The sequence below is a fragment of the Rissa tridactyla genome, chromosome 4 (genome assembly GCF_028500815.1).
Source record: "Rissa tridactyla isolate bRisTri1 chromosome 4, bRisTri1.patW.cur.20221130, whole genome shotgun sequence".
Lineage (NCBI taxonomy): Eukaryota > Metazoa > Chordata > Aves > Charadriiformes > Laridae > Rissa > Rissa tridactyla.
Window position 1 is genome coordinate 88,074,172 of NC_071469.1, and position 16,356 is coordinate 88,090,527.

The 16,356-nt window shown below is 45.1% G+C and overlaps 2 protein-coding genes across 2 annotated transcripts in view; one reads left to right on the forward strand and one right to left on the reverse strand.

The window, feature by feature from the left end:
* Positions 1-2,888, forward strand: part of WWOX (WW domain containing oxidoreductase) — a 531,552-nt gene extending 528,664 nt beyond the window's left edge. The window contains exon 9 of the mRNA XM_054197832.1: positions 1,473-2,888. Within this exon, the coding sequence (XP_054053807.1) occupies positions 1,473-1,661 (189 nt within the window). The 3' untranslated portion in view covers positions 1,662-2,888. The remainder of the gene's footprint in view (positions 1-1,472) is intronic.
* The window catches only part of MAF (MAF bZIP transcription factor), a 192,306-nt gene continuing 178,721 nt past the window's right edge, over positions 2,772-16,356 (reverse strand). The window contains exon 3 of the mRNA XM_054197841.1: positions 2,772-2,788. The gene's annotated coding sequence lies outside the window, so the exon portion shown is untranslated. The remainder of the gene's footprint in view (positions 2,789-16,356) is intronic.

Here is a 16,356-nt window from a genome sequence, read left to right on the forward strand (position 1 = left end):
ACTTGGCAGCCTCTTTATTCTGATTCCTATCAGCTCTTAATTAGTTACCACAGAAAGGACTAAGGTGTACATAAATAATCATAAGATGCCAGAAAAACTGTATTGGTTTTAAATTAGTGTTGTGTCTTGGTATGCGCTCTCACGTATTGTTTTTAATTCTAGTTTACAAAGCAAACTGGCTTCTTGTCCTCGTTACAGCTATTTTGGCACCGCGCTTTTAACCTGTGCTTGGGAGCAGCCCATCGCCGCCGCTGGGGGCTTGGCCCCTCTGTGGCCTCAGGCGCCAGGTTTGCGTTGGAGAAATCCAGACAAACCCATTCTTCCTGTTTGGTATTTAAAAGAAAAAGAAACCGTGATTCACAAAAGCCTCTAATCTACCCGCTCTATTTCTTAAAACATTAGAAGACATGAGAAATGGTTGTTACAGAACAAAAAAACCCAAAAAAACCCACTGGAAAGCCTTGCATCTCTGCAAAATCAGAACCCAGCTCTGCCTGCGGCAGAGAACCATTCTAACAGGGCAGCGGTGACAACTGCCACGGTGGAACTGTTGATCCGAGATATATGGGCGGCTTTGGCACCAATCCCGATTGCACTTTACATGATAGGTCCTAATTGGAGTGCCCAGGTTAATCTTGCGCAGGAGGTTTAAAAACCCAAACCCAAACCAACCCTGTCTCTCTGCGTCAGGCCAGGCGCTCCCTGCTGACGAGCCAAGGGTTTCATGAAAAAGGGCAAAACACCCAAGACCGGGGCTGGGGTTCAGGAGTATCTTTTTCTTTTCTTTTGCTCTAAGAGGAAAGAAGAAAAAAAACAAAAACAAAAACCCAACAAACCCTCACTAAGGTGTTTTGTAAAGTGGCCAGCAGGCAGGCAGCACCTTCGGCAGTGTTTCAGCCTTGTCACCCTCCAGGTTACCCTGTCATAGAATCACAGAATGGTTTGGGTTGGAAGGGACCTTAAAGATCATCCAGCTCCACCCCCTGCCCTGGGCAGGGACACCTCCCACCAGCCCAGGTTGCTCCAAGCCCCGTCCAGCCTGGCCTTGAACCCCTCCAGGGATGGGGCATCCACAGCTTCTCTGGGCAGCCTGGGCCAGTGTCTCACCACCCTCACAGCGAAAAATTTCTTCCTAATATCTCATCTGAATTTCCCCTCTTTCAGTTTGAAACGTTACCCCTCGTCCTATCGCTCCACTCCCTGATCCAGAGTCCCTCCCCATCTCTCCCATAGGCCCCCTTTAGGTACTGGAAGGGGCTCTAAGGTCTCCCTGGAGCCTTCTCTTCTCCAGGCTGAACAACCCCAACTCTCTCAGCCTGTCAGCTGTGATCCTTTCCAGCGATGCTTTCAGAAGATTTCAAAGGACCGCTGTCAAAATTACAACCATAAAATATCTCTATTTATATAGGTTTTTTTTCCTTTCTCTGTGATTTTCATTTTTTTTTCCCCCTTTTTTTTTTTTTTAATTCCAGCAACAAGGAGCTGCCACAACCGTCTACTGCGCCACGGCGGCGGAGCTGGAGGGGCTGGGCGGGATGTACTTCAACAACTGCTGCCGCTGCCTGCCGTCGGAGGAGGCGCAGGGCGGCGCGACGGCCACGGCCCTCTGGGAGCTGAGCGAGAGGCTGCTCCAAGAACGAATTGGCAGGCAGTCCAAATAACAGGGAGCTCCTGGAAGGATCAAAACACACCGAGTGCGTGTGTGTGCACGCTCGGAAACTGCCAACGCTGGAACCTGTCCAATCTTATCATCTAGAGGGTTTCCATATACCTCAGATACAGATTAACCAGTGTTAAATGAAATAATAGCAGTCACAACATCGTGAAAAATGTTAAGTACTAATGGGAAATGGGGAATACTGCGGGTTAAAGGGACAATGCGGCTTCCTGGGGCTCAGTTAGCCTTGGTTCTCTTTCTTTTGATTATAGCCTGTTCAAAGTGTAACCCAAGGAGGCATCTTTTGTCTTATTTTAGAAAAGCAACGCTGCAGATATTTTCTGTTGTTTTGATTAATGGGTAGGTATGTAGCCCACTATGGGATTTCCTCTTTATTTTGATAATTACTGTCCGTTAGGCTTTAGCTATTGATCGGGAGTTGTGTTGATTCTTTTTCCCTACAAGGATTTTGTTGGGTGTGGCAAATAAAAAGATTATTAAGGAAAGAAATCTTTCCTGCCCTTGACTGCTGGCTGCAAATACATCTGCGCTGTCTAGAAAAAGAAAGTGCAATAAGACATCTGAACAGAAACGGTAAAGTCACAGCTAATTAAGTATTTCTGTTTTTTTTCTTAGAAGATTATAATAAAAGATACGTTGTAAACCATTCCCTAAATACTGTCGAGTTAGCAAAGATGATGTTGTCTCCTTAAGAACACACAGGGTGTAATCAGGGGTTGAAATGGTATTTCCATCCACTTCTCAGTTCACAGTTTTAAGGAGTTTTTTTTCTTTCAAAGTTCACAGTTTCTCAGTTCTCCTGATACTGTATCCCATTCCAAATCTCTCTTTTTTTTTCTTTCAAGTTAAATTCAATAAAACAACATGCTTGCTTGAATATTTTCACCTGAAGAGAGTTTGTCTCATTTCTGCAAATGTCTTAGTTCCAATTTTTTTTTTTTTTTTTAGAAAAGAAAACTTGAGGAAAAATAAAGAGCTTCTTGTTGATGCCAAGAAAACGCTGTTTTTTTTCTTGTTTCTTTCTGAGTTCATGTTTTGTATTTTGTGCTTTGTAGCTGTCTTCATGCCAGAAGGTTGTCCTAAGCCATCCTCAGTCCAGCATCACGTTTTCTGTAGACAGAATATAAACAAATAAATAGAAGGACACCTTGTTAATAGAAGCTTATTTGACCCCCTTATTTTTTATGATTTATTGTTAACAGTCTGCCTTCCGTGATTTTGCTCGTCTGCAATCATAATGCGTTTGATTAGCTGTTGAATAGGTGTTACAATAAAGGCACACATTCACCTGGAAGAAGTAGCCGTAGCATCCTCCCATCAAAAAACCCACCGCGCTTATGTAAGTAATTATGATATTGCAGTGTAACAGGTATGCTTTACAGTTATATATTACAATTTTTTTTATTATTTTTTTGGTTTTATGACTAATTCTAATTTAGTGCGAGCGCTTCTCAGGCAGGTGGTGTTCAGCCCTCTGTGCACATAGGGGTTGAAATCTCTGCAAGTGAAGTCTCTGTCTGTGAAATGAAGCGTCTTCCAGGTGGACAGGGGGAGCCTGGGAGACACTCTCCTCAGATCTAGGGTGAATCAGCTGAGCTGGCTTTATACACGGAAAACAAGGGCTTTTTCTTTTCCCCAAAGCCTTTGGCATCCTTCAAGCTTCTGCCCAAGAGCAGCCTCAGCCGCTCCCTAGTCGGACACTTCCTTACCTGACACCACAGTCTTTCCTAAAGCAGTAGTAAAGAATATACGGCCTTGCTTATACCTGCTACACCACCTTTAGCAACAGCCTTCAGTAAATAAGCAATCCTGCCCACGGGTCTTCCTCTACTCTCTGCAGCAAGCCCCTTCCCCGAGGGCAGCACATCCTCATGAGCTTGCTCCTGCACTGACATGGTTGGGGGAGAAGCGAAAGGGACTATTCCAGAAAGAGCAGCACCTCTTTTCAGCCTTTCTGAGGGCGGGAGGGGAGGGGGGGAGAAAAAGGAAAAAGAAAAAAAGTTTTTTCATGTCTCCTAGAAGTTTTGTCCAGTCCGTGCCAGATGCTGCCGAGAACGGTAGTGGCGTGGCTCAAAGTGTTTGCAAGTTGAGGTGATGGTTACAGTCAAATTCCTTGTATTGTCTGGAGTTTGTCTGGGGAGAAAACCTGATTAACTTCTGTCACCTGTGCAACAGCATTCTCAAATGCATTATTTTTCCTTTTCACAGCCAAACGGAATTAACAATGATGCAGCTGGTCCACAACAGCAGAGCTTCGCAGCGGAGCTTGGCATTGCTGGGTTAAGAAGAGGCAGTAATTAAGCAATGCTGGGAGCTCTGCACTCCCCCGAAGGCCTGGACCTTATGCTCCATTTAGGCAAACATTAATAACCGATAATGAACACCCTGTCATTCCTTATTGCTGAAATATTGCATGCTTTTATGAGAATTCAGTACTTAAAGAGATTGCCTGCCTTGCTTCAAAGAATATCTGGGAGGTGTTTTTCCTCCGTACACATCTCACGATTTCAGTGTTACGAGGTAAAAGCATTTTTAATGTTAGCATAGTTTTGTGTTAGTATGAAGTAAGCTACCAAACTTCATGGAGTTGGTTGGGTTCCTCTGGTTCCTGTTTCTGCTTAATAAATATTTATTGACACTAGTGTATTACCCTCTCTAGAATTTCACTGTCACTATTTTCTCCAACTGAGATAAAATTCCTTTCTCTCTCTCTCTCTGTTTCTTTCTTTCTTGCTTTTTCTTTCTTTTGTTCTTTCCCTTTCTATCCTTTGTCTTTTTCTCTTTCTCTTTCTTTTCTCTCCCTCTCTGTCCTCCTCTTTGTCGCTCACTCTCCTGTGTTGAGATAGCCAAGCATAAAAAAAGCTTTTTATTTTTTATATCGTTTTCATTCCAAATTAAAAAATGGCACAAAGCTGTGGAGCATTCGCTTCTATTAGAAACACTTGTGAAAATAATTTTTCTTGCACTCTCAGCTTGGTTTCAGCACAGGAGGGATGTGCAGAGACATTAAAAAGGAGAAGCAATTGAAAAGAAACAGACTCCAAACCCTCCATTTTAATATCCTAGATGTGCCTAAGTCATTGGCTTTCAAATATATTTTGGTGTAAAATTTGGCACATTTACAGCCGGCCAGATTTATTTATTTGACTGGCTTACATTTTTCCGGTTGATTTACCTGAGGCAATGTCTGTGTGAATTACTCCACAATGCATTGACTCCAGTGTTCATTAAAGGTAGTTAAGTGATCCTGTGTCTAATATTAAAGCAAACCCCATTAACCTTAACTAGTATCATATCAGCAAAACAAAAAGAACTGAATAAAGCAAAATAGATCGGGTATTTATAGTTCTTGGAAGAGATCCAGCAAACTTACATCAAGCTCCTAATTGTCCTAATAAGCGCTTGCTAGTTATCCCCAAAAGAAAGGAGGAGGCTGGGTGAGGGCTGTGTCCCTGATGCACCGCTCCAGCCCCACGGGACTTTCTGACGGGGAGACGTTGGAGGGCGATGCCGCGGAGCGGTTCCCACCCACACGCTGAAGGGTCTCGCTAGACCCTTTCCCCTCTGCTTCCCTTCCAAAGTCAACAGTTCCCATTTGAACGGTGTTCTTTTTGCCCCTGTCCATATGGGTGCCCCGGCTCTGTCAAGTCCGCCTACGTGAGCAGGCAAAGTGCCTTGCTAGGAGTGAAGAGCCACCAGAAGCTCTGAGGGGAGTGGAGGTGCCGTTTCAATCAGTGACGGCTTCCACTGCTGTCCGTGCGGCAGACGTAGCCCGTGCTCTGCCCAGAAAGTACCTGACTGCTGGGGCCTTGACTTGCAAAACCACACAGACGTGAACCAGCAGAAATCTATGCCAAGTCTTGACTTCTTTTCCCACCCCCCGGCTTTTTCTTTTGACATCTGGAAGACAAATTTCAGATATTCTCAGACCAGGTAGGGGTTTTTATTAGAGAAAGTCTTTCCAGCAACACTGCAATAATTTGACTTGTATCAAGGTTGAATAACTCCTTGTCAGGTGTTAAGCTCATGACCTTTCAAGCCAAACACACTTATACTAACCAGTTTACCATTGGAATGATCAATATCTTGTAAGTGAGAAAGTCTAGACAAATCTTATTTTGTCCTTTGGTATCACTTGTGGCTTTGGAATTGATCATTATATGTGGCTGGGGAAAAATCGCCTATACATTTCATGCTCCGTATTTATCTTGACAAGGTTCTCTAGGATTATATTTTCATAATCTGAATGGCAGTGGGACAGCTGCTCAGCCTGTGCAAGCCCTTCTTATCAGCCTGCATTTAAGCTACGGTAATTACTCTTTCTCCTTATGTATTTCTTTTTTAAACAAGCGTGTACTATACATTAAAATGTATGGTTGGGGTGGCAGGGGGGCACACAGAGAAGCTTGGAGAACGCTGCTAAAATCTATTTCTTTCCATCCACAGATGGAGGCTTGTATTTTGTTCTAAATGCAAGCCCGCGGCTGAGCGTGCATGGTCGCTGCAGCAGGATCCCAACCTACGCAGGGAACGCGTCGTTTTATTAACAAATCCTTTAGAGCCAAGGTGTCCTGAGACTGGAGGCAGTTTAGGAAAGCCAGAATAGCCGTTGGTGATACCCAAGAGTAAACACACCGCTGGCTGAAGTCCCTTTGCAAAGAGGTCCCTTAGCGAACCCCGTGGCCTGCGGACGCCGCCAAGCCATCGCGGGAGCTCAGCGCCCCAGCGGGGACCCTCACAGCCAAAACGCCATCGCCGCGAGCCGCGCTGACGCCAGGCACGGGAGGAGCCTGGACACCATGGGGATGGACGCACTGAAGTACAGCCGGCAGATGCGTGGCTGTTTGCTGATGCCCTTCACCGTGGGACGGAGAAAACAGGAAAATAGAGAGGTATCTCGGAGAGGGAGAACGTGCCGCTTTTCTCTTTCTTTTTTACATTTTTTTCCAGTGCTAACTATGTTATTTACTAGATGCCTTCTCTGGGCTGTGCTTTTTCTTCTCTCCCCCACCCCTGTTGCGTTTGCAGAGTACTTTCCAACGGGCGTTTCGTGAATTAGCTTCATGCTTTAAAAGAGAAGATTGCTCTGGCAGAGAACAGCATAGTTGTAAAAGTGTCAAGGTGTTATGAATGTCCTGATGATAGAGCCCAGTTGTTATCTGCTGGGTAGTGAGGGAGGATAGCTAATGATGTGCAGCATGTAAACCGTTTGTTGCTCTAATCCATCTGTGTGGAGAGGAGTGAAAAAGAGGGGCGAAATCCTGGGAAAATTACTTGGACAGCTGGAGATAAAGTGTGTACTGATGGAGTCATCCAGAGGTAGCTGTCAACATGAGCTGTGTTTGCATATAATCCAAGCGACGCACAACGATTCCTTTTGGTATTTTTTTTTTTTTAATGGGGGGTTCACGTGTCTGTGCACAGACCTTAATTACTACCCAGTATCTCTTACCAACTGGGCTCCAGTTTTAAGTGAGGAATGTGATTTTAATCAATTCATGGCTGGGTGGTGGAGAGAAGTACTACAAACAGACCAAAGCAAGACATACGGATCCCTTTGGAGGACCTGAATTAAATGAGAAGCAGTCATTTTATTAATTCTGCTGTGTTTTATAGACCTTTTATATGGAACATTACCCATACAACTTCACTATCTAATTAAAAAGGGCTCTTATCAATTTGCTGGGCAGTTGCTTATGCAAAAAAAAAAAAAAAAAAAAAAAAAGAGGAAGAAATAATATATATTTTTTTGAATCCCAGAAAGTCATCTACCTTAAGGGAGTACAGAACAGATCGCCAAATGCCTGGTGAGGCTATCCTGGCTGGTTATCTTTACTCTTTCAAAAGAAGTGTGATAAAAACTGAACATTAGCCAAGGCTTTGGGAATGAATCCTGCACCGTGCGCGTTGTTCATATGGAAACCTTACGCGGGTCTGGTGCAGTGCCCGCGGATACGCGAGCAGGGTCTAAATTAAGGGCTTTGTAAACTGAATTTACACCGTCCCTCCTGGCAAACCAGGCGCTCTTTTCCTCGAGCTGGTGTTATCCTTGAGCAGCAGCGGCTTGAGCAGCTCTGTAATGTTGTTAGTGGGGACGGGGAAACGCGCGTGATGCTCGCGGGTGTGAAACGTGTAAACTCTTTTTTGCAAAGGGAGGCGAGGGAAAGCGAGTGCCTGGGAGCCACGCCGGACCTGGCTCTGAGCATCACATCAACAGGTAACTAATGGCCTTAAAATGGACTCTGCCTTTTGCCGGCGGCCTGAGAGGAAGGACAGGAGAGCTGGGGAAAGGTGATGGCGATGGGGAGCGCCTTCCCGTGTGCAGCCCCCGGTGCTTTGTGCCTGGTTTGTGTGGGACGCGGCTGGAGCCATCCCAGCGCCTCAAAAGCAGCACCACAAGGAAAGAAGCAGGAGGGAAAGGGAAAAAAAGAAAAATCTTCTGAACCCCTCGCGCCTCCATAAACCCTTACTTTATGCGGCGTATTGGATTTTACAAGCACAGGGTCTGCTGGGAGCTGTCTGCCGAGCGCGCAGTTAGCGGTGATTGAACACCGGCGTTTTAGCATTTTGACTTAAATCCAGTGTAAACTTGTAAGTGAACTGCTGGCCTGGGCTGGGTCTCTGGTGGACGGCAGTCAGCAATGCATCACAGGCTGCGCAGCCCACCGAGCGCCCGGCCGGCCGCCGCGGGTCACAGTTCAAAAGAAGCCTGAAATTTCGCTCCAATGGATCCTGAATTACCTCTCATCCCAGGGAAGGCTTTATTTCTCTCCCTCTCCCTCCCTCCCAGCGTTGAGCCGACGTGTCTGGAGAAGAGAGGGAGAAAGGGAGCCGGTGCTGAGACCATCTCCAATGTACCTGGACTACAAACAAACCAGAAGTATTTTCCTTCCAGCAAAGCTGTTCCTTTAATCTTTATGAGCAGGAGAAATTCATGCATTACAGAGGCACAAAAATGAAAAGGGAAGGGCGGGTGGGAATAGCTGCATTAGAATTAAGCCCTGTTTTTAATATGACACCTGTCAGACTTATTGTTAAAAATATGGAGAAAGGCTCCCTTCAGAAATAATAACATTGCGGCAAGGTTAGTTATAACACGGTGAGTCCTGTCAACAGCCGCAATTAGAAGTTGTTTACCATCGAGCGAAATAGCTCTGCAGCGCCGGGGCTGTATGGACGGTACGTGTTGTTTCAGCCCCAGCCGAGGGCTCACGGATAATCCGAGCCAGGATCCGAGGTTCCTCCCCGCGATCAACATTGCTTTCCTAATGACACCATGGCCCAGCCAGGGATGAAGTGCTGCTTTACAGCCAGCGAATGGTGGCACCGGGTTTGGGCTGCTAAACCATTAAAGGGTCAATTTACGACGTGTTAGCGGGTGGGGGATGCCTGGCACCCCTGGCAGACAAGAGCTGTCAGAGAGCCCTGTGCTGCAGGGGCCACTAATTCTGCCAGGCGGCTATTAAAAGGCCTCCTTCGCCGTCGCAATTAAGCCCCTCCGCCGGGGCCAGCGCGGCGCTGCGGCGGCCACCGGCAGAAATCCCGCTCTGCGGCGGCTGCCGACTGCGACGCCGTGTTTGTAAGTCACCCGGCGCTGGTAGTTAAACTCCCACCACAAAATTAATTTCATTTATGCCTTCAGCCAGATTTCAAAGTAAGGCTCTGGAGACACAGGAGAAATTAATTTATTAAAAAGCAATGGCTTGATAATGCACATGATGATAGAATAAATGAATCTGTTCAATATCTTATAAAACAGTTGGCAATCACATAATAGAGCATTCATTGTCAATTTAGTAGCTTGTCTCATTATACTCTGCAAATAGTAGTAAAATGGTGTATTATTCATGAACCAACATGCTTTAATTACTTTTAGTGCACATTTATTTTTTCAAATGTAACATGAGTTAGATTCATCTATAACTGTAACTCAGCTTATGAATCTTGAAGCGGTAGCACAAACTGGAAGAGGAATTTTATGAGCACGGGAATCGGTTTCTGGGAAGTTTGTAACCTTTCTGTATGCTGTGGAAGCAGGTCCTAAAACGCCAACCTCAGATATCGTCCCCAGGTTGGATTATAGCTGATAATACTTTAATAAATACAATATTATTATTTGATAATTTATTCAGCTGGAATGTCATGTTTCATCTTTTGCTAGTTGGGTTTTTTTCCTTGCCATAAAGCAAATCTCCAAATCTAATGTAGTTTATTTGTTGGCTTTACAAATGGAAATCGTCACGTTACTGCTCCCTCCCTTCTTGGCGTCACCCCCCACCCCCCACTTTTCACCGGCTTAATTTGCTATGAAGGTCTCACATACATACAGCCAAGGTCAGTGAAAGTCCACTGCTCATTTCAATTAAAATGTTTGCGAGGATTTGTAAGTAATAAACTGATCTTGCCTATAATAACAGGTTTCCCTAAGTCGGTCTTGCCGCTACTAAGTATAATGTTGCTGCACATTGTTGATTTCTATGTACATAGAAAAAAGAGCACTGTAAAATAAGATGACTTAAAAATGCAATTAAAGTGTAAATCTTTACACCCATTAACATTTAGGGTCCATTAGATTACTTTGTCTTTTACAATATTAAATGCTAAGATGTTTTGCTTTTGTTCTGTAACAGTATATTCTCGTTCTATTTATAATACAAATGTAATTTAGCTCCCAATAAATCTTGGCTTTAATTGGTTATTAAGTATGTGCTACCGTGTCATAAATTTCAACCACAGAATTTCTTTTTCTTCCCGTTCGTGTCGATGGCTTTGTATTCTGGGGTCAGGTACGGGGTTTCGCAGCATCATAAATGCCGAGCCCGTCTGAGCATCCCTCCCCAGGACTCGAACGAGGAGCATCGCCCTGAGGCTCAGCCCTTCAGTGGGTGCCGTGGGGGAGCCAGAGCTGGGCTTCCACCCCCCGGGGGGCAGAATCCGGCCTTCTACCTGCCCACAGGGGATGTACGAGGTCGTACAGGCACTGAGGTTAACGGGTACCCCGGGTCGGAGGCTGATCTTACACAGGGGCTTCACCCGAGTCTCGTCCCGAGGGGGGTTGCTCTTGCAACACGTTCGCTCCCTTCGCAGCGACCGGAGAGCCCGGCCTCCGTCTCCCCGGGCAGGAGATGAGGTTGTGGCCTGATGGGTGGCCAACGCTGGAGCTTTGGCGCTGATAAAGGTTGCGGAGGGTATAAATCAGGGCCGAATTTCACTTTCTCTCATGCTTGATGTTATCTTCTGCTTTGAAAGGTGTCCAAACTATGGCTGCACGATTATGACTCTTTTCCTCAGGCCTCAGTAAGCACAATTTAGGCTAGTTTTTATTGGTCACTGAGGATGAGTTTCTAAGGTTTTTTAGATTCAAGAACTGGGGTAATAGCATTGTGAGGGCATGGCCCAGTTTCCTTTGTAATCCTGATTTCAGTTCCCAATAGTAACCTGAAGCCATGACTGTTTAATCCTTAATTCCTGCCACAATTAACATCTCATATTCAGGAGGACTTCTCTGAGATTTGGAAGGAAATCTGTCCCCAGCTAGGTCAGCCCTAGCCGGTCTCTTTACTAAATGGGATGGGATCCTTTTCAGCTTGAGTCAAACACAGTAACACCTCATTTAATGGGGCAACAGAGCAGAGAATCTGTTAGCCGGCTCCGGTCGGATGCAGTACGAATCAACATCCTTGCAATTAGAGCTAGCGAGGAATGCAAGCACACAAACTCATAAGCTACTAATGAACTATTTGAGCAATTCTACAGGTATTTATATAAGGCTGAGGCAGCATCCTTGTCTGAAGAGCTCCCCCCCCCAACCAGGTATTCCCAAGGAGGCTGTAACAGAAGTGAAATTTCTTTATGTAAATACCGGCAATGCTGAGCGACCCGCGTTTTCTGCCATCGCCTCTGTGCTTGCGGGTTCGGGGTTGTACTGGCAAACAAACGGGGCCTGTTCATGCCATGTCACTGCCGACAAATGTCAGTTTGCCGGCTCCTCACCGACATTTTTACACTTGTGTGAGCATAACCACACCACCACAACTTTTTTATCCCTCTTTCAGCACCCCCATGCCACCTTGCCCTGTTCACCGTCATCCTGGATTTGCCCACCCTGCGCTAAATCCCATCTGCTCATTCCCCTGTAGGATAATCTCAAAGAGGACCTCAGTTTAGCTGAGGATGTCATCCCTTTCTACAGGTGATGGCAGGTGGTTTGCAGGGTGAACCCCTCATCACCAAGAGCCCGAGGACGTTGCGCTGCGACCGAGAGCATCCGAGGCACAACAGCAGCCCTACCTGCGCTCCTACGTGTCCCCTGCTCCTTCTCGTGGGTCAGCAGAGCAAGGTGTAAGGTTCACACCACCACCTCTCCGACACGGTATCCAAACAGTCTTGGAAGCTACCAATAATTTATGGGAACAATCGCCTTGCTCTCATCTGCGTCTGCTTTATTCTGGTTTGGCAAAACCCCCCCCAAAAGCTGAAAACAGGATGGTGACCTGGTTGTTGAAGTGCTAAAGCAGCTTAGGTCCCCAAAACCTGGGCTAAAAATGCCATCGCACAGATAGGCACTTGACTTAAGCCCTGCAGAGGCCATGGAAGGCACTGACACAGCATCAAGTTGCGCCAGGGGAGGTTTAGAGTGGAGAGTTGGAAAAATTTTTACGCTGAAAGGGTTATTAAGCATTGGAACAGGCTGCCGAGGGAAGAGGTTGAGGCCCCATCCCTGGAGGTATTTAGAAGACGGGTAGAGATTAGTGATGGGTTTTGTCAAGAGTTAGGTTGATGGTTGGACTGGATGATCTGAAAGGTCCCTTCCAAACCAGGCGATTCTATGATTCTCGGACGATGCTTCCCCCAGACCTCATGCACCGCGTGGCTGAGTGGCCTGCCACGGGGAGAGCCGAGGAAGGCTTAGGATTTAACGTGTCTTTACATGAGTTTACTATTTCACTCTGTAAATTGCTTATGGAGCGCTTAAATCAGGCAGACTTTAAAAAAAAACCACAGAAAATAGCTACCTCAAGTTGTCTTGAAAAGAAATTTTACAAAAAAAAAAAGGAGTGAAAAGCACATCCATGGTGATCAATTGAACTACACTTCAAACAACTTTTACTGGCAAACTGGTCGGTCAGTCATCTAAATATTTGTTTTCATTCCACGAACAAGTAGAAAGTACAAAAAAAATAAAAGAAATCATTTTTTCCAGAGCACGAGCCACAGTCTTTGCCTCAGTGGTCTTATTGGCTGATTAATCTATATGTTTACTGTACTTTGAATGAAATGCAATAGTTCTGTCTGAATAACCTGATTAGTCTTAATTTCCTAATTTTTATATTAGCCCCCGGTTTTGAACCCTTTGGCCATTTACAATACTCAGGTATTTTCTCAGTTGCAGAGCAGTTGTTCCCATGGATGCCTTTACTCCTCACTGTGGGCTTAATGGCATCTTTTGTACAGCGAGACATTCACAGGAATATACGTATATAAACGTGCAAGTATGTGTTTATATAGACGTATATATCTTACACCCACTTTCATATATACATGGACAGTTTAATATATGATTTGCTTTAAAATGCTTTTGTTTCCCCTTCCAGTGTCTGCATTTTGAATCACCTGAAATCTGAGGATTGCCGAGTCACTTGGAGCATAACTCCGGACCTGACCATGGCTGGTTCTTTTTCTGCTTTCTCCTCTGCCCCACCGTCCTTATGCCCTCTGCCTGAAGCCGCTCTGACATTTTTTTTCCTTTAGATCAGGAAAGAAGCAAAAACGATGAAATTAAGTTCTTCATCTTTCGTCTCCAATCCTTCTTTTTGTTCTTCACTAATATTTTTATGGGATTCCTGCTTGCCTAATTAGTTATTTTATATATCAAGTTTAGCATAGAATTTTGCATTCTTTTAGCACATGTACTTTTCAGTTTGACAGTATATCTGTGCTTCTTATGGCTAGCAAATCTAAAATATATTTCTTTTTGCAGTCTTCCAGAGACCTATGTATTTAAGACAAGAAGAACCTGAAAATTAATGGAATTGTAACAAGGAAAAAGGCATTATTCAGAACCCGGGCTGAGCAGAGATCAGGTCGGATGCTCAGGACTGAATCCGCTCCAGTTTGCTTTGAAGCATCCCTTTGTGTATGTGGCCTTGATAGTAAAATGTAAAAAAAATGGATCGCCTAAAGAACTCCTAAACCAACCCATTCATAGTTAAAGCTGTAACAACAGGTAACTTTCTGAGATCACATTGATGGCCATGACAAAATTTATTTGCAAACCACTGCCTTAAAGTATAAGCCTTATATCATTGCACGTCGTCATGGCTTATTAAGATACAAAATACAGACACAAGCTCCTATACGCCACTACACATTATGAAAATTAAGCTTTCAGAATTTGTTGCCTGCCCTAAGTTAAGAATCAATGGCTTTGGCTTTCCAAATTTCGTAAATCTGAATGCATCTGCAAAAGACAGGAGATGAAACAAACGAACCAAAAGCTCCATAATGTTTAGAAACTACTTTGGTTTCTTTAAAATGTTCACTGAACTAGCAAGAATATCTTCCAGTCCTCCTTAAAATTAGTGCTTGGCTCCTGGTATCTGTTAACATACTTGATATACTTTCCCCGATGACCCTGGATGCGTCTGGAGGTCAGTGCTCCAGCGTTCCTGCCTATCTTTATTGTCCCTAACTCACTTTCTCTCCAAGCCTCTTCCCCCGTGCCAACAAAAATATTTCTAGTCCTTCTATCTTCGGCAGCTGACTCTATCAATGCGTAACAGATGGAGAGTCTGTTCTGCCGAAGAGTGGGACCAAGTGCTTTTGCCCATGGACAATGTGCTGGATGAGCGTGTTGAAGTGATTGCAGACCAGGATAAACAAAAGAGTTGCAGAGGGCAGGAGAGCATCTTAAAACTATTCATGACAAGGGTTTGCAAGGGAGTTTTAGTAAAAGAACCACGTGAGCAAATATTTACACTTGAAAAACCTCTTGCTCCTCAGGAAGCTGTGAATATTTCGTTGGGTGAGTTTTTTTTGTTTGCATTTTGCAGATGTTTCCGAGGGCACTGCTGAGCCCCTTCCTCACCATCTCCCACCACCAGCACGTCTCGGGTTCCACCAGAGCTTCTCTCAGGCGTCCTTGCTTCCTGTGCTTTTCTAAAAATGCCACTCTCTGATATCCACGGCTGAGATCTCATCCAGCTTTGCTGCTTCAAGGCCCTGGTGCCGCCTCTTCTTGCTGGGAAGGGTACTCTCTTTGCCAGCACAGACCCCAGGGCACGCCACTGACCGTCGGCTTTTCCCTTCCCTTCTGCTGTCACTGCCTCTGACGCTGCCACTTACACCTAAACCCAAGCATATGCCATCAATGAACCTCTCATCTTCATTGATCTTCCTGAGCACATCAACCTGTCTCTCTAAATCTGCCCTCTGATTTTTCAAGTAATAGAAAGAATCCCTCTGGATAACCACATAATCATCTCCTTTTGGCTCCTGGTCAGGCTGCCTCGCTCGTTCTTGCTCGCTCTCTCTCTTTTCTGAATGAGGAAGGTGATAAAAACGCTGCCTTCCCATTTCGGTCTTCTGCGAGGCTTCCTGGGTGCCCCACCAGACCCTCTCGGCTTCCGGCTCTTTGAAGATGAATGAATAATATTCCTCTGAGTTTCTATTATCCGCAAACTACCAATTAAACAGAACCAGCAACCAGAGATAAAAATCTAGCCTTGGCGAAATCCACGGCAAAATGGACTCGGAAAGCCCAGGATATTTTCACGTACGCAACTGATGGAAAGATAGAGCTGCAGAGGGGGAGGTGGGGGGAGATGCCAGGTATCCCCGTCCTTATCAGGGCTCAGATACCCACGGAATAACTAACTCAGTAATTGCTGTGGGACTACAGGCTAATTATTATATAATTATATACTTATATATAGTTATTTATATGAGGGGAAGAGGTCAAATTTAGCACATTATCATAAATTCACAAATCAGGAGCTTTATTTTAAAATCTTTGACTGCGTGGCCTTTGATCTTTGAACTGTTTGGTAACTTCAAGCATCATTACCCCATAATGTGCCAGAATGTGCAATTAGTGTGAGTACAATTACATACAGTATGATATTTGTGTCGTGTTTAATACAACTGGTCTGTGAATGTGTATGCTCTGAATAATAATGAAATCCAGGTTTAATTATTGATTTTTAAAAAATGCTTTTAATATGCTGATACTGATGCAGCTAAACATCAAACAGCGTAAATATAACATGAAACTGTAGAGCGATTAGGCTAAAATGTGACGTTACCCATCCGTCTTCGCGTTTTTTTCCATTGCGCCTACCAGTATAGCACGTAAGTGATATGATTTATTTATTTTGTTTATTTAGAATTAAATAATAAATAAAAAGGCTCCTGCGCAAGGCTGTAGGAACCCTACCGCACCATTAATAACGCGATGCCATCCCAGCCCGTGTTAGCGTGATCCTTTTGGGCAGGAATTCAGCCAAGGAGTCACCTCTAGGAATGCCTTTCTGCCCCTTCGCTGCCCTCTCCGAACCGGATGTTTTTTTTTTCTGGAGGGGCTGGAAGGTGCCCCAGACCCAGGCCGCGTCCCTGGGGATGTGGGGGGGTTGGGTTCGCTGCCAACTGCCCCCTCCCTCCCGCGCTGGGCACCGCTGCTC